Genomic DNA, 20707 nt, shown 5'->3' with positions numbered 1-20707 from the left:
AGACTTTTGTACCATAACACTGTACCTGCTCACTGGTCACTCTGTGACCTCCTCTTTAGGGCAGGCTGTCCCAGGCAACTGGGAAGACTAATCAGCTTGGTTGAAACCCCCGTCTGTCATTCATAAAGCTGGGGGCACCCTCCAGGCAGTTCGCTTTGAATACAAACAGACCACAAAATACATATATATATTTATATGTGTATATATGTATGTATATATAAAGTATTTATTTAATTATTTATTTATTGCATTTTGCATGCATTTCACGGCGCAATGAGGGTGTCGGGAGCATTAGTGCTGCTGACCCGGTGCCGTCCATCGGCCCTCAGTCACTCTTGGCTGCACAGGACACGACCTGCCGTTTCCAAACCCGAAACCCCTTCCTCCTCCTTGGACGACTCCTGGGGGGGTTTCGCGATCTGCCCGTCCCGCACCGCGATACGTGCCCGTGGGGGACGGTAACCGGCAGCTGCCCGCAGCAGCCGCGGTGCCTCCCGTCCTCAGCAAGGAGCCGACGCACCCGGGAGGAGGCGCCGTGCGGGGCCCGCGCAGGCGCACAGCGCCACCTGACCCGGCGCCCTGCGGCGCTGGGCCTTTGAGCAGGAGCGGCGCTGGGCCCTGACGCCTCAGCGGCGGCGCGGGAAGCAGGAAGCGGCCTTGGTGGCTCCGCCGCCTGTCGCCACGGGTGGCGGCGCCGGTCCCGGTGGGTGCCGCGCAGTTCGGGTGGGGAGAAACGGCGGTCTTGGCTCCGCGACTGGTGAGGGGCCTGGAGCACAAGTCTGATGAGGAGCAGCTGGGGGAACTGGGGCTGTTCAGCCTGGAGAAAAGGAGGCTGAGGGGAGACCTTGTCGCTGTCTACAACTACCTGAAAGGAGGTTGTAGCATGGAGGGTGTTGGTCTCTTCTCCCAAGTAGCAAGTGATAGGACAAGAGGAAATGTCCTCAAGTTGCTCCAGGGGAGGTTTAGATTGGATATTAGGAAAAAATTCTTCACAGAAAGGGTTGTCAGGCACTGGAACAGGCTGCCCAGGGAAGTGATGGAGTCACCATCCCTGGAGGTGTTTAAAAGGTGTATAGACAAGGTTCTTAGGAACATAGTTTAGTGCAAGAGTTAGGTTATGGTTGGACTCAATGATCCTGAGGGTCTTTTCCAACCAAAATGATTCTGTGCTGTTGCTGAACCCAGGCTGCGGTCTTGCTGCTCCCCGGGGAAGAGGCTGGGGAACCAGGCCCTTTTGGAAGCCAGGCCCCAGCGTAGAGGCTGCACAGGAAACCCAAATTGCCGTTAATACTATTATAAAAGGAATCAGTCTTGAACCTCTCTTCAGCAGGCTGCGTGTCTGAGGTCTGAAAACGTTTTTTTTTCTTTTTTCCTTACCAGGTGGGATCCCCCTCTGGAAGCGTGGTGGCCAGAACCCTCCCTGGGGTAGGAGATGGTGGGTAGAGGAGGCCTTGCTGCAGAGGTGGGAGAGCAGTGTCCAAATTCCCACTTCGCCCAGACCATGGAAGGTTTCAGATCCTCAGTTGCCACCTCTAGAGTGCCCAAGTCACTAGAGCATGAGTTACACTGAGAGGTGGTACCTTCCCCTTCAAACTGCAGGAGCAAATGTGAGGAGAGTCTAAGTTAAGAGATCCTGACCCACCAAAGAGCAGCCTGGTGACTGAAGTGGCTGCTTAACAGGAGCTGCTGATTCTGGATACAGATCCAAAGCTTGATTTGTAATTTTTATTTTTTTTTATTTCTTTTTTTTTTTTACAGAAGAGTTTTATATAAAGCGTATTCTTTGCTTAGTAGAATGTAGTCACCACAGATTGCTTTTTATGAGGAACTTTGGGAGTTGGAGCTGCAGGATGAGGCAGTCTTTAAGGGGACTGTGGAGAGGATTCCAGGGAAGCTCAGAGCTGTGCGAGGACACTGGTTTTGGACATACACAAAGAAGGAGCTTTAAGAAGCATGGGGAACTAAGGGGAAATCCTTATTTCCTGTGATATGTAGGCATTTCCAGTATGAGGTTGCACCTAAGCAAGGTGGTTTGGGATCACAGCTTTGGAATTATAGGACCATAGAGCTATTGAAACAATCAGGTACTCAACTTGCTTGAAAAATGAAAGGGAGGTAGGAAGTTTGCAAGATGCATGAGAGATGGGGTACCACAGTTTCTTTCTATATCTGCCCTGAGAACCCCGATAAATATATCTCATGGATGCTAGAAATCGTCTCTCTGCTTAAGGAGGGAGGTTAATCATGTGACTTTCCTTTACACATAATCTAGACTTGCTCGCTGACCTGTTACTTGTGTCTAAGGCACTGGGGCTAGTAGGAGAATCTTAATAAACACTGCAAAATGCAGCCAGTTGTGCCTTGGGGATGATGGACTTAATCTTTTGAGCTGGCTTCCATCTCTAGGCATCTGTGAGTCAAATAATTTGATTTATGTACTAGTAGTTATACTAATACTTGGGGGTTTGTATATTGGTTGTAGTGTTTTTTTCAGTTAGAACTTCTCCCCTTCTGTAATAATACCAATACACCACAGTAGAAGTACACAAGTGCAAAGATATCATATGCTGATTTATTCCCCGTAATTGGTATAGTTATAAGTTGCATTGATATTAGCCCTTTTTTGTCAGTATAATTAATTTTCCACAAAAATGTTGCACTACTTTAACTATATCCTTACCATTAAAATGTTATGTTTTATATAGACAAAATCTAAGACCTTCGTGCTCCAGGAGCCCATGTCAAAAATGTTGTTTTCCTTGTGCCTTAATTTATGATGTAAAGGAAGAAGTTTGCCAGGCAAAGTAGTGGTTATAATGAGAGCATTACTTCATATTTTGCCTCACTTTATGTTTTGCCTCAAATGGAGTCAAGATGTACATCTACAAATGCGACAAAGTTACATCAAGAACAGTGGGGGATCCCTGAAAGTATTATTCCTCACAGATGCAGGTTGCTTGGATGTGTTCTGACCAAAGAGGGGTTTTATTTGAGATAATGGTAGGAAAAGATTTGGATTCTGCTGTTAGCCTCCCTTGGAATGGGGATTTGCTCCCCAGGCTTGTTGATATGCTACACTTTCTAGCCTGTACATTGCCTTTGCACTGGCCTATTGGCTAAAGCAGTGCTTTTACTGGCACAAAAATCAATAAATCACAGAATCACAGCATGTTAAGGGTTGGAAGTGACCTCAAAAGATCATCTAGTCCAATCCCTGATCAAATCAAACAAGCTGTGAAGAGTGAGTTATCTATGCAATTGCAATGCTTTGTGGTTTTTTTTGCTCTAGGCCAGGATGAAGCAAGAGACAGTGAGTGTTTTGTTAAGTTCCTATTCTCAGTGCCTGCTGAGAGCATCTTTCACCTGCTCTTTCTGATTTTTTTACTGGCCAGTTAACACATGAACCATGCTACCCTCTATAAAGTCTGCTTTTAACTACATACCATAATTTCCACTAAGCCTTCTTCCCCGTTTGTTTATTTTGTTTTAACTTTCCTAACACCGAGTAAAGTTATTACTAATACCCACACTTAGAGGTATGCATATGTGCAAAAATGAAACATACATTTAAATCTTTAACAATCACAGCATTCTTAAGCCTTATCTATCTATAGCTGTAGCCAGTACTTTTAAAAACTTAACATCAACATGGCATATAAATTTTCTATCACGACCATAAATTCTGCTGCTTAATAAGCTCCATTCTGCAGTACACTTTCCTCTTGGACCTCAGTGAAATCTTAGTCAGCCTGATCTATGCATGCTGAACAGACAAGAGATCTGAAGCCAAAGGACAGTTACCTAAATATCTATGACACATTGAGGATGCTGCTGATTCTCACTGGATTTTGAGCTTCTTGGACAAAAAGCCAGGACTGCAAAGATGTTGCATGTCTACTCTCCTAGCATATGACCCAGTAGGAGCAGTCCACTCTGGTTATAGTGGTGTCTGAGATAACACCTCTCTATCCATGGTTAAATTTGCCACATGTGAAAAACCCACCTTCCTGCAATTTTACCTGTGATGAACAGAGCAGTAAAGTTGTCCAAAAGAGCTTGTGGAAGGAAAGAGCATAAGCGCACATGCTGTGGAGAACAGGCTGTGCAGACTATGGGCACGCACAAAAGAAGTGGCCTGGCTGTCTATGGTAAAATATGTCTTCAGCTGTCTAAGAACAAGAATAATTTCTCTGTGTCCTACAGAAAATTTTGGAAGTGGTTCTTGTATATATGCTTTGATACCTATTTGATGAGAATATCAGGTGTTGAAAGAAGTAGATGCAGCCTTAGTAGCTGCCTGACTTTTAGGCAAAGTAATCCAAGCACTAGTTGGGAAGCAAAGTCTTCCTGAGAGGAGCAACCAGACTAACCCAAAACCATGCTAGAAATTCATGGTGTTTGTGCCTGGCTGAATTAACATTATTTTGTATTGCTACATGGCTACTAAACAGGAATTTACCCTATGCGTAAGTCAGGAGGTCTTGAAGCCACTAGCACCTGACTGAAGAACTGATTCCCACTGTAATAAAAGGGGCAAGACCAAAATGAACTTTGTGTGAAGGTGTGAAACAAGGCACCTATTTGTAAACCCTTGTGATGAAACTCACAGCAAGTGCCCTGGAAAAGAAAGCTTGCTCAGGGTTGAGTAACAGAGGGTATCTTTACCCCATACCACCCCTCCCACCCCCAGTAGTTTTGTGTTTTCTTTTCTTAATGAAGGTTTTTCTTTAGCTTTGTTACGCAGTCCTCAACTTGAGCTCAATCCTAACAGAGAGCCTCAGTCACATTTTACTGGAAAGAATTCTCTTCCCCAAGTATGTTAACGCTGAACATCTTGCTAGTTACAGGGGAAAGTGGACTCTGGCTGTCACAGCAAGCTCCCACGTGGTGGGAGCTGAGTGTTTCCTTACAGTACCAACTTTTCTTTCTGTTGGGAGATAAATCACTGAAACGATATTTATTTCTTTCAGGATTCTGTCAGGTTTCAGTGTCTTATTTCCCGCAACAACTGTGTTAGCCTCTCCTTGTGTATTTCCACAAAATCTTGGTGTTCCTATTTTTAGGCTCTGTTGGAAAGTGTTGCACTAAGTTTAGATTGTGCTTAACCAAGCTGATACTTTCAGTGGTACATATGTGGCCTTCCATAACTTTTCTTAAAGGACAACTTAAAAGGAATCATCATCACATATATTAATAGAGCCTAACCGCCTTATTCTTTCCCCCTATGGATATTAATTTAAAGCTATGATAGGGAGCTACAGTTTGGAAGGAAGACAAAATCAGTTCAGGGCAGGGGGTAACCCTATGGCCATAGCATGCTTATTTATTGTGGCTATACTGGAAGGGGAAATCAATTAAATCAGACCTCAGGTCTGTTTTCTCTGCTTTGGGAGGGAATAACTGTAATCTCAAACTCATGTTCACTTCAGTGTTTGGATCTCCTGTGTTATCTTCAGAAAGTCCCTATAACTGTGCTGTAAGAAGAGCAAAAAGCTCGCTTTGGCTTCCTTTAATCTGTAGGCCATTTTATGCATAGAATGTTAGAAGGGCATCATGGATGATGATGTGATAAGCTTTTTACTCTGCTTAGGAAAGCCTGCTGAAGGAGAAGAAAGAGGAATGAGGGGTGTTGAAGAGAAAGCCAGATAAGACCATAGATTAATTCTGGGGGGATTGTAAGGAAAGGAAGAGTTAATGATACTGTAATTCTCCCTCGTCTGTCAGGATTGTTTGTTCTGTTACATGGCAGAGATCCACCATTCACTCTGCCTCTGTAACCAGACATGAAGATGACCTCTACCAGGCATGCTTCGGCAGCTTACTTTTATTTTATTCTATCACTCACTCTTATTGTGTGATGCACTTAGCTGAGTTTTACAAGCAAGTCACTCTAAACAGCTGAGGTGCTGAAATGAGAATTCCCCACAGCTGGTGGCAGTGATACTGCCAGTCACCAGGGCTGTAAAGGTCCAGTGTGTCCACCAGAGGACACTGGTATGTACCAGTTAACCAGGGCCTTGCTGCAGCATTCCTGTGTGAAGCTGTTAAATTATCACCTAATCTAAGATTCGTCTTTATTAAATGCTGTCTAATTCAGAGCTGGCTACCTGCCATATTCAAGTAAGGAGTACTCGGGCTAGACTGTTTTAAGAGTTTGTTTCTCGGCTTCGTTAAATAATGCATATTATCAGTAGATGCCTTTCTGAGAATCATCTTGTTTTCATACAGCTCTCTTACCTAAGGAAGAGATTTGATTTGCTTGTCTGTGCTACTCCTCTCTTCTGACACACTCCGTTCAAACATTCCCTACAACTGTTGAGAAAACATGCTTGCTTTCAGACCTCTGACATCCTAGGCTGTTTATCCTGCTGTCACAGGGAATCCACATAAACTGTGGTTAAAAAGCAGGGCTTTGGGCCTGCTGTATGACCCTTACTTAGAGGAACGCCTGTGTGCTGCAGTCATCTCGGGTCCTTCAGAGCAGAGAAAGTGTAGCGATACCAGCACAGAACCCCTGGCCTGAAGGGAGAAGTTGCTGCAACAAGTCAAGGTTTAAATCAATCAAATGATCTCTGAGAGAGGTAACACGGGTGAAAGTTCCAAATGGTCACGCTTGGTGGCATTTCATCCCTGGGCTAATTTGTCACAACCCAGTGTAAGTCACCTCAAAGGAAGCCAGCAGGTGACCTAAACATGCCTTCAGGGCAATAACATGAAGGAACCAGAGGGAAAGAGTTGTTCACCTGGGGATTAACTTGCAAGTAAGAAGGTTGTGCTGTTTCATCTGTTACCTGAGCAATTAGGCAACAGATCATTTTTCTGAAGGAGATGAGTGCATTCCTGGTGCTGAAGTGTATTTAAATCTATATCACATCAAACACTGCAAAATAACTTGGCATTTTGCAGGCTGTGAACTCTGTAGCTCCCACCCTTCTATTAGAGAGCACTCCTTCCCATAGGGAATGAAGCTGTGAATATTTTAATAGGTCATTGTCATCAGCAGTGGATACTGCAGGAAAATCTTGGCAGGTAAAAGAAACAAGGGTTTAATTGGAGAGGATTAAAGGTGTGTCAGTGTTGGTTTTATCTGACAGCCTTTCAAATCAAAGTCTACGTCTTTTAATAGGCAGTTTGTTTCCTTTATAGTTTCTCTAGTTTATCAATGACTCAGGAATACCTAAGTCTCCTGTGGAGTATTAAGAGGGGCTTAACCTATGCATTGTAAAGACTTGTGCTAATGAGGTTTGAAGCAAAGAAAATCAGATTACTTATCTGTGCCGCTACTTTGCCACTGACCCTGACAATTTAATGGTGATTTATTATTTCTGGCATGCCTTCCAGGCCTGTTAGCAGAATGCTCTGAGTAGAACTGCCCTGAAGTTTTTAGAAGTCCCTAGAGAACTGCACTGAGAGCCATTTCCCCCACATCCATATCATGTATCAGTCACAGACAGCATGGAGAAACACTCTTACAGCACTATCTTAGCCGTGCCTTTCTTTTACTGCAATTATTTCCTTAGTACGGCATTCAAATCTGTGTGCTTTGCCTTTTGCCATGACACGTGGGCCAGCTTCACACATGTCCTGCAGGATTCTGGGCTTGACTTGGCAATTTTCTGCTGAGCGTGTTCGTTCAGTGTTTGCTTCGTAATCAAGCGTGTGTGGGTAGCCGTGTTCTTTTCAGAAGAGCTATGCATGTGCTTAAAGTAAGTTTAAGTACCTTGCGGCTTCCAGCCAAAATGGCAAATGCTTGGGCAGAATTCAGGTCTAAACAAGCTGTTCTAAAAGACTTCTTCAGTATATACCAGCCAGCCAGATACGTGACATGTTACTGGGATGCAGTGCTGCTTCAGAAATTTTATAGGAAAAGAGAAAAAGCCAGTGGTAAGACTGGTGATGATTTGAGTCACTTGAGGTCACAAATTCGCCTGTCATTATTATGAAGGGATTAGTGCCCTAGACCTTTATCTCCTCAAGAGATCCTTCATCCTGCTGTTGGTATGCTAGAGAGAAATGAGTTCTCACTTATGCTTTATATGTCTGCTTGGAGGGGCAGCGGACACCTTGTCATAGTTGTCACATCAGGCATCTTGCCCAGATGGTGTACAGGGCCAGACGAGTGAGCTAACTTTATGATAAACTAATGTCTGCCCCAGCTGTGGTTTTATCCCAGAATTGTGTCTGTGCATTTGCTATCTGACATACAGATACAGCTCTTTCAATTGCATATGAGCTTTTTGGAAGTACTAGAAGCTTGTGAGAGGGCATCTTAGGACTTGTCTGCTTGGTGGTTTAGACTAAAGGTGTGGAGCACATGCATGAGCTAAAAGCTTATTACATTTGCCATTAAATTCCTTTCTTCAGAAGGAAAATGGCTTTATGTTGTTATATAGCAAACTTTACAGTGGGAGCATTCACTCTGAAATCTGTACGTTCATTAATTTCACAGCTTGAGTTAGTGACCTTAACCTTCCCCAGTGCTGCTGTGTAGACAGGCTTTCAGGACAAATGATGTTCCCAGTGAAATAAAACTTGGTACAGCTGCTACCAGTGACTTGTAAGCTGGGAGTAAAATGGAAAGCCTCATAAATTCATGTGTGCCTTGCATGCAGGATCATATGCTTTTCAACTGGCATAGCCAAAAATCTGTTTGTACATAGTTATCATTCCTTCCCAGTAGTAGTCACTGAACAGATTCTGTTCTACATGCCAATGGTCTATAAGAGAGCAGGTGTTTCTATATCTAACGTACTTCAGCTCTGAACCCAGGACTGTTATTTTAACTTGGAATCAGGACACGTTCATTCCGAAGTCTATGATCCTCACTGCCATAAATACTCTTTTTTTGGTTGTTGTTTGTAGCATTTTGCAATATTTTAAAGAAAGGGTCACCATGATAGTCTTTTCTATTTGATTCAGGTAACTTTCCATACTCTGCCTCTGTGGGGTTAATTATTTCCCCTTCTTAAAAAAAAATATTGTTTACAAAAATTGTGTACAATGTCCTGGACTGAATCTCATTCAGACAAGTAGGTGTCTTGGTATTGCTACTGACTACCTACAGAAAAGGTACATTTATGTTTGGGGGACTTGTCTGGTAATCCTAAAATGCAGGGTTCAAAAAGCAGGCTTCTTAGTTGAGTTTGTGTATAGTTTGAAGAATCCCAGTTTTAATGCACAGGGAGAAATAGGTAGCATGTACATGCCTTATTTCTAACTGAAAATCTGAAAGCACTTCAGTTAAGGAAATTCTCTTAAGCATCCTTGTGAGGTATGGAAAATGCATGATATCCAAGGGTTACATCACTTTTGAAAAAAATGTTGTTGCCTAAGGTATTCAGGAGTTGGATTTATTGAACCAGTATCCAGCCCCATTCCCATCTGGTGCTGAAGGAGTGATGGGGTAAGGGAGATTATTCCCAAAATTAAGTTTCAGGATTTAACAGGCTAGGGCTTTCTGAACTGTCTGTTTTAAAGCCTCTGTAACCTCTGAGGATCTTGGGGCTCCCTGTTCTTATGGAACATTAGCTGACAAGTAGTCCCAGCTCTGCTTCACCTTGCCCCTAATTCACCTTACTGGCATATGTCTCCAAGGATTCAGTTTCACCACACAGGGTGAGCAGAAATAGCAGCTTACTGTCACTGAAAGGGGGAAATACAGGTCCCTCATCTCAGCTCACCCTTTCTCCAGGCTGTGCACTTTTGCCTCTTGCTTCATACTCCTGTTAGCAGTTGTTGGATTCCTCTGCAAGCCAATTAAGTTCAGATTTTCTCTAGCCCTAGTCTGTAGGCTGCATGGCCATTAGCTGGGCACTCAGGTTGGAGTGTATAAGGTGTGCTTCTGGAGCACATCTTTCAGTTTAATTTCATCTGAAACTGTTTGGTCTGTGTGCTTTAAGACTTCTCCGCGATGCAAACCAAGTGTGGTAAGCAGGCAATTTGTTCCCAAAGAAAACCCCTGAGCTGAGCTAAAACATAAACAGAGATAGGCCCTTGGTGAACGGAATCAGCTCTGCAGGGTCAGGGTACGGCTGCAGAGCCAGAAGAGTTGGGGTGACCTGCCGTCCCTCAGCAGACTCGATGTCTCCTCAGCTGTTGTCACAGGCAACTGAACTGCTGAGATGTTTTTGAGATGTTGCCCACATCTGAGTTCCTAGGGCTCACCTGCCTAACAGCTTGATTCCAGTTCCACTTCACTTTAAAAACCTGACAGGTTTGCAGCAGAAAACTGCATGCCATGAAACGGATGTGGCCTTTTACCTAGAAGCCTGAGTTTTCTTGCTACCTGCAATGTGAATGTGTCTATTCAGGAAAAAGGTGCAGGTGAACGAAGACATCCGATTTGCAAACAAGCCATCACATTTCGTTCATGGATTGGTGCAGTTTTGGGGTGTGCGCATGGTTAGCTGTGTTTGATCTGATTGTGCATACATACCAAAATCAGTCCTAAAAGCTACTTGCCACACCATAGCTTTTGAAAAACTCAGGGTGTGACTCCTGGCTAGAGTGATACCAGTGAAAGATAAGCTCCCAAATGTAAATCAATGGCCGAGATTTTAACCAAGTCATCCTGTAAGCACCAAAGCTGATGAAGCGCCGCTTCCTAAGTTTTGTATCTCATGACTGATAACTGCACCTTTGCAATGGGGGTCTGAAGTCTTTTGGACAGATGGATAATATGTGCTTTCCTATGTGCAGATTCTCTGATTTATAGAAATATATGGGTATCCTCCGTGAGCAAAAAACAGTCTCTCTCTTCTGCCTACTTTCATAAAAGATACAGGACCTAAACTTTTTTGAGCGTACCTCCTCCTCTGTCCTGCATGGTTTGAATGGGCCCACACTCTAGGCACAGGGTGATGACATCAGCCTCATTTCCATAGGAAGCCAGATAAGAACAAGGAGCCAGGGCTTAGCTCCCAATACTCTGCTCAAAGGTGAACCAGAAGCAAAGAAAAAGACACAGTAAATCATTGCAACGCCCACCTTTCTGGTACCTGCCTCCTGAGCTGGGGGTTCCCAAGCCCTTTTGCTGTTCGGTTTGAAGTCTGTTGAAGGAGCCAGGCATTGCAGAACTGGATTGGGATTCCACACAGCAGACAGGGAGTAGTTTCCTGGGAAGCACTGGACTTCCCAGGAAGCGTAGGCATTGATTGAGCAAAGGGTTTTCCAGTGACAGCCATATACTTTGTGACCTATTTTATGGATCAAGTTCTCAATAGGTGAACTTTTATATCTAGGTTCCTATGCTGCAATGTCTAAACTTATCTAAGGAATTTGGAAATTTAACTGGGACATTGGGAAACCAACTTGGTTTGGGAGAAAAGCTTTCCTAATCAAAGTTTGCAATAGTCAATTTTCCATTGGATTTCAAGTTGCATAGCCACGTCAGTTTAATCTTGCAGGTGTGTTCCCAGTACTGCACTTTGGAGCTAAAATATTTGTGTGTTTCTTGTAGGTAGCTTAAAGATGGATGCACCCAAAGCAGCTCAGCCTACAGGAAGCTTCACATGTCAGCTGTGTGACTTGACAGCTCCATACACGTACTACGGGCAGAAGCCACCCAACACACGCTCTATTGTGTAAGTACAATCTCTCATATTACAGACTTCATTAATGCTACAAGCATTAGAAGCCTTGTACTTCTGTGGAACAATGTGCATTGCATGAATGCAATAACGTTGTGCCACATTTCCCATGAATATGAGCCTTGGTACTTAAAGCGACCTTTTTTTGAAGGGAAGAAATGTCAAAAATTGTCAGCATTGATAGCAAAGATGAAAGTCAGCTTTCCTGTCCTGCTTCAATACCTTGCAAAGATTTGCACTTAAGCTATTTCCTAACCCAAATAGCCAGCCTACCATTTACCTATACCATAATTTTTTTCTAGAATATTGTTGACTGTCAGCCTAGCATTTCTGAAAGTAGCCCTTTCCTCACAGATGTGTCAGCTGGGCAACATTTAAACACAGCATGAATTAAATACATATGGTAAAAACATGACATGGAGTTTTGAGCAGCAGTGCTTTTTTGCATGAATTAGACAATTCTTTGGCAGACTGTATGACATTAAAGTGTGTGGAAATTTAGTACATACTTATATTTTGGGAGACTGAAGTCTTTTTCATCTCTGCCAAGTAGGGATATTTTCACCAGAAACTATGCAGTTACAACTTTGTGTGCAGACATGAAACTCCCCGTAAAATGAAGCTCTTATCTGTAAATGTACAAGCAGCTCTGTTGAGGCCATCCCAGTCAATGAACCCATCAGGCAAACATGGTCAGGAACTTGCCAGAACTGAAAGTCAGGTATGTACTCAGCATTTCACCCCACTACGCAGTTTCTTATAAAATGGAAACAGATGTTGATTACCACCTGCTTCCTTGGTCAGCTGTGTTTTTATCATCCCAAATCCCATGGTGCTACTGGTTTTCCCTCTTCTACTCAGCAGAGCAATGGCACACTTTTGATCAGGTCTGTTTGTAAAGAGTCCGAATCAAAGCTGAACATGAATCTTTACGTTAACTAAGATCAATATTAACATCTCAGCATTATTTGGATTGCTGAGGTTCAAAAAGCAAAAGAATAAGCTGAAGCCTAGCACTTCTGTACATGCATATAAAAAATAGCTTTACACACTATCTTAATTGGCTCACTTACTTGCTTACTATTCATGTGTCCTAAATGCAGTGCTGTAGGAAACATATGCCAGGTATAAAAGTTTGTACAATGGCCAGGTCTCTGCACTGTTGATGACAACATTAAGACTGTGGATCTTGCAAGGGGAGCTTTGCAAAGGTTATCCAGTCTTTGTACACTGGGAGACTTGTTGACAAGGTGATCTGCTGCGTTAAGGTGCCTGATCTTTCCTAACAGTGGAAGGCTAGAGCCAGACCATTTGTTTGAGTAGAGAGGAAAAGGAAAAAGGAATACATTCACAGACACACACGTATGTGTATGTATGTAGACAAGGAGGATGCAGTATGAGTTAACAGAATATTTTAAAAATATTTATTGTACTCCATATTGCTAAAGAATCCATATTTCATTTAAGTCCAAGAATAAACCAGCCCTGTGCAGACAGACACCCAACTGACTTCTGTAATATTTTGCCTGGAGCTACCAAGAAGAATAAGGCCTTAGTCTTTCCCAAGCAGGTTGCCAAATTATTAATAAATGCACTTCCTTAATACTCTGAAGCAAACAGTGCAGTCTCTGACGTCAAGTAAGCGTATTTCAGATCATTGTAATGTTCTGTGCCAGCAGCTTTTGCTTGCAAGAGGTGGGAACTTGACAGCAGCGATGTAACTAAGAACAGTGAAACTTTTTTGGTTTATACTCACATGAGCATGTCTTTGGAAGAGAACTTCTAATTAAAGGCTGTGCAGTTGAAATAACTTGAGAAGGTATGGAAGTAAGTATGGTAGCAAGTAAAGTAAGGAGTGCCTGTCATAAATGCAAGATAAAAAATACTTTAAGGTAGAGCACTGAGAAAAACCTAGTAAGAGAATGCTGAGATGATCACCAGTTACCCTAATTTTGGAAGACAGGTATAAAGTGCAGTATAGGACTGAAGGAAGTCTCGGTGTTGATTTCTGAAGGGGAAGGAAACTTCATAGCTGCTGCATCGCCTCATGTACACCACCAGGCTGAGAAAATCGAGTGGAACGGGTTGAGACTTTTTCAGCCTCCACAGTTTCCCCATTTCAACTCTCCCCTACTGTGAAATCTACCATTGAAAGCCTAAAATTACTCTCTTACAGGCTTTTGGAAGAATGCTATGTCATGAAGGATCCTTTCACTCCCGACAAGGACAAATTCCTCATCCTTGGGTCTCATTGCAGTTTGTGTAACAGATCAGTGTGCGTTGGTACAGTAAGTAACAAACTTCTTCTATAATTTCTTTTTTTTCCACTCCTGGTGACCTATTAGAGAAAGACCGAACAGCAAGAAACGGGACAGCGTGTTTTTAAGGCAAGATGCATATTCTTGTTGATTCCCACAGATAAAGCTTTTTGTATTAAATGAAAATGATCAGCAACTTTAAGGCTTGTATTAACAGGTGAGCATAGTCCAGCCTCACAAACACAAGTGCTCTTTTCCACTTTCTCAGCACAAGAAAATGCAAACAAGAATCACTTCAAGACCTTTAAGGTTCAATAGGTCATACTATACCAACAGAAGATTTTTTTTTGCCATAAGGAAAATTTAAATGTCCAAGGATTGTTAGGTTTGCATCCACAGCACAGGGCTGCCATCCTGTTTGTAAAAGCTAAATGTAGAACGTGGGCAGGGAGGGGAGTTGTGCAATGCTATGATCACTCTCTGCAGAAGAATGAATTTGAGTAGCAGCTGGTAGGCAACCTTAAAGCTATGAAATCTGAGTGTGGTCCAGAAAGGTGGTATAAAATTACAGTTGTCTTAATTCCTTCTCCTCAGTGCAAAACTGGTCTCTTTGTTTCCTGTGAGTTCAAAGCAAAAATGAAACCTGGTTATTATCAGTGTCTGGAGGCTGTATTGTGCTTCTCTGAGGCAGTACAGGGAATTGGGAAAACTTCCCTTGGCAAGCCGGTTCTGTGGTTGAAACAGATTCGAGACTCATGCAGTAGTCAGGGCTCACGTGTGACTCAACCCGTGAGGACATGTCATCTGATTGTTGACAGGGACAACAGCACGTGTTTGTTCTGCCAGACACCGTTGCCCTAATAGCAGCCTCTCAAAGTGGTCATTTGCTCTCCTAGAGTGACGTGCTTAAGTCCAGGGTGCAGCTCATAGCATATGTGAGAGCACACCTTGGTCATAAGTGTCATGTTTAGCAGTTTCCAAATTCAGCATTTTCACCTTGCAGTGGTCTGGGGCCAGCTCCAGTGACACGATCCTTACTGAAAGCAGCTAGTGGCAGGAGTTTTAAAACAAACAGACCTGTTAAAGACACAGTGAAGATGTAGAGGTTTTTTTCATGTTTGGTGGCCAGTTATAGTTCTGGTGGGACAAAGTAACACCTGTGGCCTCCTCAGAGCATCAGGTGAGGTCATCTGGGCAACTGAGACAGTTTATATGCTAATGCCAGACAGTTGCTGTGTGGGGACTTGAAGAAATTCTCTTGAGCAAAACAAAGGGTCAAATTACACTGACAGATTTTAGAAGGTTGGACAGACTTGGCCAAAAGGAAATTGGCACACTTGGACAAGTTTAGCTGCTATTCTGACTTGCAAGGAGTTAGCACCAAGGATGGATTTGGTCCACTGTCCTAAGAGGAGCATATAATAACACCTGTCACCTGATTAGGTTTGTTTCCTATTTCTGAAGTCTTTTCTGTCATTTGAGTAATCAAGAAGTTTGGGTTGGAAGGGACCTTAAAAGGTCATCTGGTCCAACCTCCTGCAATGAGCAGGGGCATCTTCAGCTAGATCAGGTTGCTCAGAGCCCCGTCCAATGAATGAAAATCACTGAAAAGTCACACTAGAGATTGCAACTGAGGTTTCTTTTCCTTTCTGAACTACCTGAGGACTACATGGGAGTCAGGTGAAGTGCCAGTGCTCACTGGTTGTGTCTTTGATAGCTGGGCTCAAGTTTCCTGAGCCAAGTAGCTCAAAGCAGTTGTGTGCAGGCAAAGCTCACATGTGAGAAAGATCTTCCTAGTGACAATGTCCCCGTCTTGGCTGGTAGGTGACTCACTCCCATGCACAGCCACAGGAAGAGCCAAGTGGAGCTCGTCAGATAGCTTGGGCTCCTGAGCTTGATCCCTGCCCTGACATGTCAGGTTTATCCCTCCTTTTTAACAGCAGAGGACTAACAACTCAGACACATTTTGGGCAAATTTAGCTATTTTCATGCCCGAATGAAGTGCCTTGCATTGATGAACAATTCAACGGATATTTTCGAGTCTGGCAGTTAAGTCTGTCAGAAATACAGAGTTTCAGCATCTCAGTATCTTTCCACACAGTGTGGGTTTCTGAATGAAGGTGGGGCTTTTTCTTTTAAAAGATTTAATAATTGTTTCGGTTAATCTAGGGCATAACAATGTAAGAGGCTATTAGCAGTGAGCTAATAGAAGCCTCTTCTAATCTTTTTGACATTCCTGCCTATTTTGGCTATTGTGGAAACATGTCAATCGTTTACTTGTTGTTATCTGAGTCTTCAAGATTCCCCTGATGGTATGACTCAAAGCAAAACCTTGATTGTAAATAATTGAGAATAAATTTCTTACCAAACTGGCCAGGCCAGATAATGAATCACACATCTGACTATGGTTTCAAAATGCATTTAGCAATACTGCTTAGGTAACAGTTCTGCAAAAATTATAATTAGTGCTTTAAACACCCACACCACAAAGATGGTAAACACATACTAGTCCTCTTTCATGTAGGGAAAATTGAAAGTTCAGAGAAGTAAAAACTTACCCAAGTCAGTAGAGAGAGCTGGAGGTAGGATAATATCTCTGTGGATTGGTTTTGGTTCCTGCTTGTGCTTGACCCAGGTAGATCAACTCAGCGCTATGCTGGGTGTTTCCATAATGTCGTAACATAAGAATTGAAGCTGAAGAAAATCATGCTTTCTTGAGCCTCTTTGGCAAAGAAGCTGGACCAATTTGATGGAAAGTTTTCAGTGACGGGTTTCTTTCATTTTTATGTTAATTCAGAATAGTACTGGACTAACTTGTGGCAAAATTAAGACTTCTCTAACCTTAGATTTGGCAAAGGGATTGGATTTATTTTGTTAGATTTTGTATCTAAGAAGGCTTAGATACTGATCAGATTTTAGGCTTTTCATGAGACAACTCATGCTAGCTGAAGTGTCTTTCCTTACAGTGGAAAAAAAAGTCCAGACATAGCAACTGTTCCGTATAGTGCTCAAGAACTCACTTCTTAGGTATTCTCTTAAGTCTCACTCAATTTACTCCAGTCACCCTACTGAACCAATCTTTAGCACAGTATATTGGTAAGTGCCATTTTTTCTGGTCCAGCCGGAAATAATTCTAATGATTATCTGTAACATCTTACAACATGTCAAAACCTCACAAAAAGGAAGGTAATAAAAATGCTTTTAAATGTTCTTAGGAAGTTTGAGTGCCATTTCTCATGTTTCCTTTTCAGAAGAGGGCGGAGACAATGACACACCCTGACCGTACTAGTCATTTAAAACAGTTATTTCTTTTTTATTGCAACACGTACTTAACATAGGTAAAGAAAAGAGGTGGCTATTGAAGCAGAAGGGAGCAAAGAGAGCGAGTTTTGTCCCTTATTGCTCACCACAGCAGAAGCTGACTAAACACTGACCTTGGGCATGACTGTAGGTATTAAGTGATACTTTCCACTCAACTTCAGTCATGCAGGGTCAATCCTGGACACGGTTAGGCAGAACCTTTCCTTTACATAGAGTTTCCTTTGCAAGTGTGGTAAATACACTGTCCCTGTATATATTACTTTCAGACATGACCCATGTGAAAACAGAAATAAACTCTGGAAGTATGCTTTGGGAGCTGAGTTTTGCCTTAATTGGACTGTTAAGTTTGAAATTAAAATATCCCCCTCCTGCCTTCGTCATGGAAGGGGTAAAACATATTAAGGAATTATCTGACACAGAACTCTATCAGGATAATGGTCAAAGAAAGGCTATACATGGACTATACATAGTAAGTGTAATTTGTAAGGCTTTAGAACAACTGCTAGGCTGAATAATCCCACGACTGGGACAGGTGGACTAAGGCTGTGTGGACACAGCGCCCAGATGTGCAGTGGTTCATATTCATGATTTGTGTAGGTCTCATTGGCAGGAAACAGAAAAAGGTGGCAACTCAGAATGCAAGTTGAGTGCCTGCATGTCTGTGAGGAGCTGCCTCTTGAACTTTGGGGCTCCCCAATTGCAGGACAGGGGTGAAGTCTCTCCCCTCTTCTGCCATCACTGTGCAGCCATGAGCTTCACCTGGAGGCGGGGGGAGCTGCTGCCGTTTCGCAACACAAACAAGAACAGCAGGGCCAACTTAAACTCTAATCTTCCCCTTTTTAATTGGCAGCTTAAAGTATTAAGGATACCAAGAGACAAAAAACAATGGGCTCTGGAGGTTGTGCAACTGAAATCCAGTTTCAGGGCTTTGCAGACACCAAGGCCTCACACTGACGCCGAACGTGAAGGGGCCTGGCAGTCAGTGCAGAAAAGGACAATAGATGAAGAGAAGTTGTTCCTTGGGCTTGAAAGTCGCGCAGAGGCGGGCTGTTTGTGATTTTGATGTAATTTTGATGTAATCATCTGCTGAATCTGCTGCTGAAGTCCAGATAGTGACATGGGAAACAAAAGCAAGAGCAGACACGCAGAAATACCCAAGCCGTTGGGGAGACGCCAGCTCCAAATGGCCATGGCAAGAGGAAAACTTTGCTATTTAGGTAAAACGCATGGAATCCATTACTGCCCAAAAAGACGTCCTGAACCATCTGAACTGATGTCTTTATTCATGCTTAAATCCCCAAGAATAATCCATCGGCAACAGCAGCTCCAGCTTACCCATTAAATCCTGTTTGGAATTCAGTGATCAGCACATCAGGAGAACCGTGGACTTCAGTCTTGCTACAGGGCAAAGTAATAACACATTAACAAGCTTCTCTTTCAATTGTCCAAACTCTGTACTGCAAGCAGATTAAAATATTCCCTCAGTTTTGCTTCTTCCTAGTCAATAACTTCCAGAAGCTTTTATACTTTGCCATCAGGAATTCAGATGAGACACATTGGCTCAATTTTAGTACCATGTATGTTTTTTTTGTTTTCAATCAATGAATACATTTATTCAAAGTAAAGGCGGTGGATGGGTGAAATCTCAGTTGAATTGTCTCAGCCAAATTAAGTTCATTTAGCTAGTCTGGTTATTGGAGACCTGTATAATATTGATATATTTATACTTTTTAGTATTCTTCTAAGGGCAATGTGAGCACAACTATTAATGGAAAGAAGAGTGGTTTTGGGGGGAGTTGTAGAAGAAGGTGCAGCTAAAGTCTTGTGAGAGCCTACAGCCCCTGGCCTACGTTCTTTGTGTTTATGTTGGCCTTCAGGCCATTTTTGTGGACATTGGTGAGGAAGAGCTTTCTGAAACCTCAAGTCTCATGTGCCAGTGCAGGAAGTTGGGAGTTCCTTCCAGGAAGGAGAAATCTTTGTAAGCCAAATGGAGATCTAGCTTTCAATGAAAACTTTGCTCTTTAGGTAAAACCCATGGAATCTACTACACCCAGAAAGATGTCCTAATCCATCCATACTTATGCCTTTATTCATGTTTAACTCTCCAAGAGTAATCCATCAGCAACGCCAGCTCCAGCCTACCAATTAAATCCTCTTTGGAATTTAGTGATCGTACCAGGAGAACCATGAATGATGCTTGAAGGACAAGCAAGTTGTAAGGACACGTGTGACTGTTCTCTGTAGCAGTGAGCTGGTGAAGGTCACTTCTTTAAAAGGAGCAACACGATAGTTGATTTGGTTAGCGGTTGTTACACACTCAGTTTTTATTTTTCACACAGTTAGCTCTAACCAGATGTTATCATTATTCATTAGGAAGGAGCAAAATTGCTGGAATATTTTCATCTAGAAGAATAATTTAATTTAGAGGTATTGTAAATATAAATGTGGTTTAGTGAGACTAGAACTTCAGCAGTTCCATTTTGTGTATCCTGCTAATAATGTTATTTTCTTTACAGGAATGTAGTCTGTTCTACTCCAAAAGGTTCTGTCTCCCCTGCGTGAATGAAAACATAAAGGCCTTTCCTTTGGAAATACAAGAAGATATTGATAAAAGGAAGCCCCAGCAAAAATCCTTCCCCTGTAAAAAAACAGATACAAGAACATAAATACTATAGGACCAAGAGAGGCATTTCTTTGGCTGCCGTTTCTCCTCTCTCCTTTTGTGGACTATCGTGTTGCTCCCCTTAAAGGAGTGACCTTCATCAGCTCACTACTGCAGGACACTGGAACACGTTTCCTCACAAACGCTTCAGACGTCAGCACTCAGCGGCTGCAGTGCCAGCAGCACGGCCTGGAGGTGCTGAAGAGACAGAAAGAAAGGCAGATGAGCCTGTTGTCACCACATAAAATGCGTGTAGTGAAAAACTAAACAATGTGAAGCGTAGGAACCACGTCCGAATTTTCCCATTTGTTATTTTAGTGGTTTGTATTGTTCTTGATGCTCCTACAGTGTTATCTGGCTTAATTCGGTATACATGCAAGAAGGTCAGTATACACCAATTGTTAACCTGACAGTGCTGTCCTGCTGAGATTTTTTTAAGTCTAAAATAAAAATGTTATGAAAAAATGTCACAGGTACCCATAGAATATCTAGATTCTTTAACATTATAATCTCAATACTATCACAGCATTTAGGCTTCTGAAGGTAGGTGCTTTTATAATAGTATACCAATATAATTAAAAAAAGAAAGAAGATACTTACAAGGCACTTGCAATAACTTTCCACTCAATCTTCCAGTCCATGTCTATACAGCAACAGGAGGGGTTAAGGAGCCTTAGTATGTCTAGTTTATGCTTTACAAGTAGAGAAAACTTCCTTTTCACTTTCACATAAGATAATCTGGAAATAAAAAAGTTGAGTTAATAAGATCAATTATTCTCTGAACTGGGCAATTAAACTACAGCTAGAATAGGGATTTCACAAACATATTTTCTGGCCAGAAAAGGGTAAAAATTGTTAGGGAACCAGCAGTTTATCTA

At 42.5% G+C, this 20707-nt stretch overlaps 1 protein-coding gene across 19 annotated transcripts; it reads left to right on the top strand.

Annotated features, from left to right (window-relative positions):
* Positions 1-269: 269 nt before the first annotated feature.
* On the top strand, positions 270-20296 carry CDPF1 (cysteine rich DPF motif domain containing 1). Of its 19 annotated transcripts, none has more exons than XM_065033472.1 (6): positions 276-703; positions 1381-1435; positions 11459-11582; positions 12139-12309; positions 13765-13876; positions 18018-18656. In XM_065033472.1, the coding sequence occupies exons 4-6, from the start codon at positions 12278-12280 to the stop codon at positions 18222-18224; spliced, it is 351 nt and encodes a 116-aa protein (XP_064889544.1). In that variant the 5' UTR covers positions 276-703; positions 1381-1435; positions 11459-11582; positions 12139-12277; the 3' UTR covers positions 18225-18656. The 19 variants fall into 19 exon arrangements, with proteins under 19 accessions (XP_064889577.1, XP_064889544.1, XP_064889534.1 ...); XM_065033462.1 differs by having other exon boundaries at positions 281-703; positions 12142-12309; XM_065033505.1 differs by lacking the exon at positions 1381-1435 and having other exon boundaries at positions 270-703; positions 11463-11582.
* Positions 20297-20707: the final 411 nt, after the last annotated feature.

This window comes from Columba livia, chromosome 1, assembly GCF_036013475.1.
Source record: "Columba livia isolate bColLiv1 breed racing homer chromosome 1, bColLiv1.pat.W.v2, whole genome shotgun sequence".
NCBI lineage: Eukaryota > Metazoa > Chordata > Aves > Columbiformes > Columbidae > Columba > Columba livia.
Note: the sequence above shows the minus strand (reverse complement) of the source record. Positions and strands in the feature narration are given on the sequence as shown.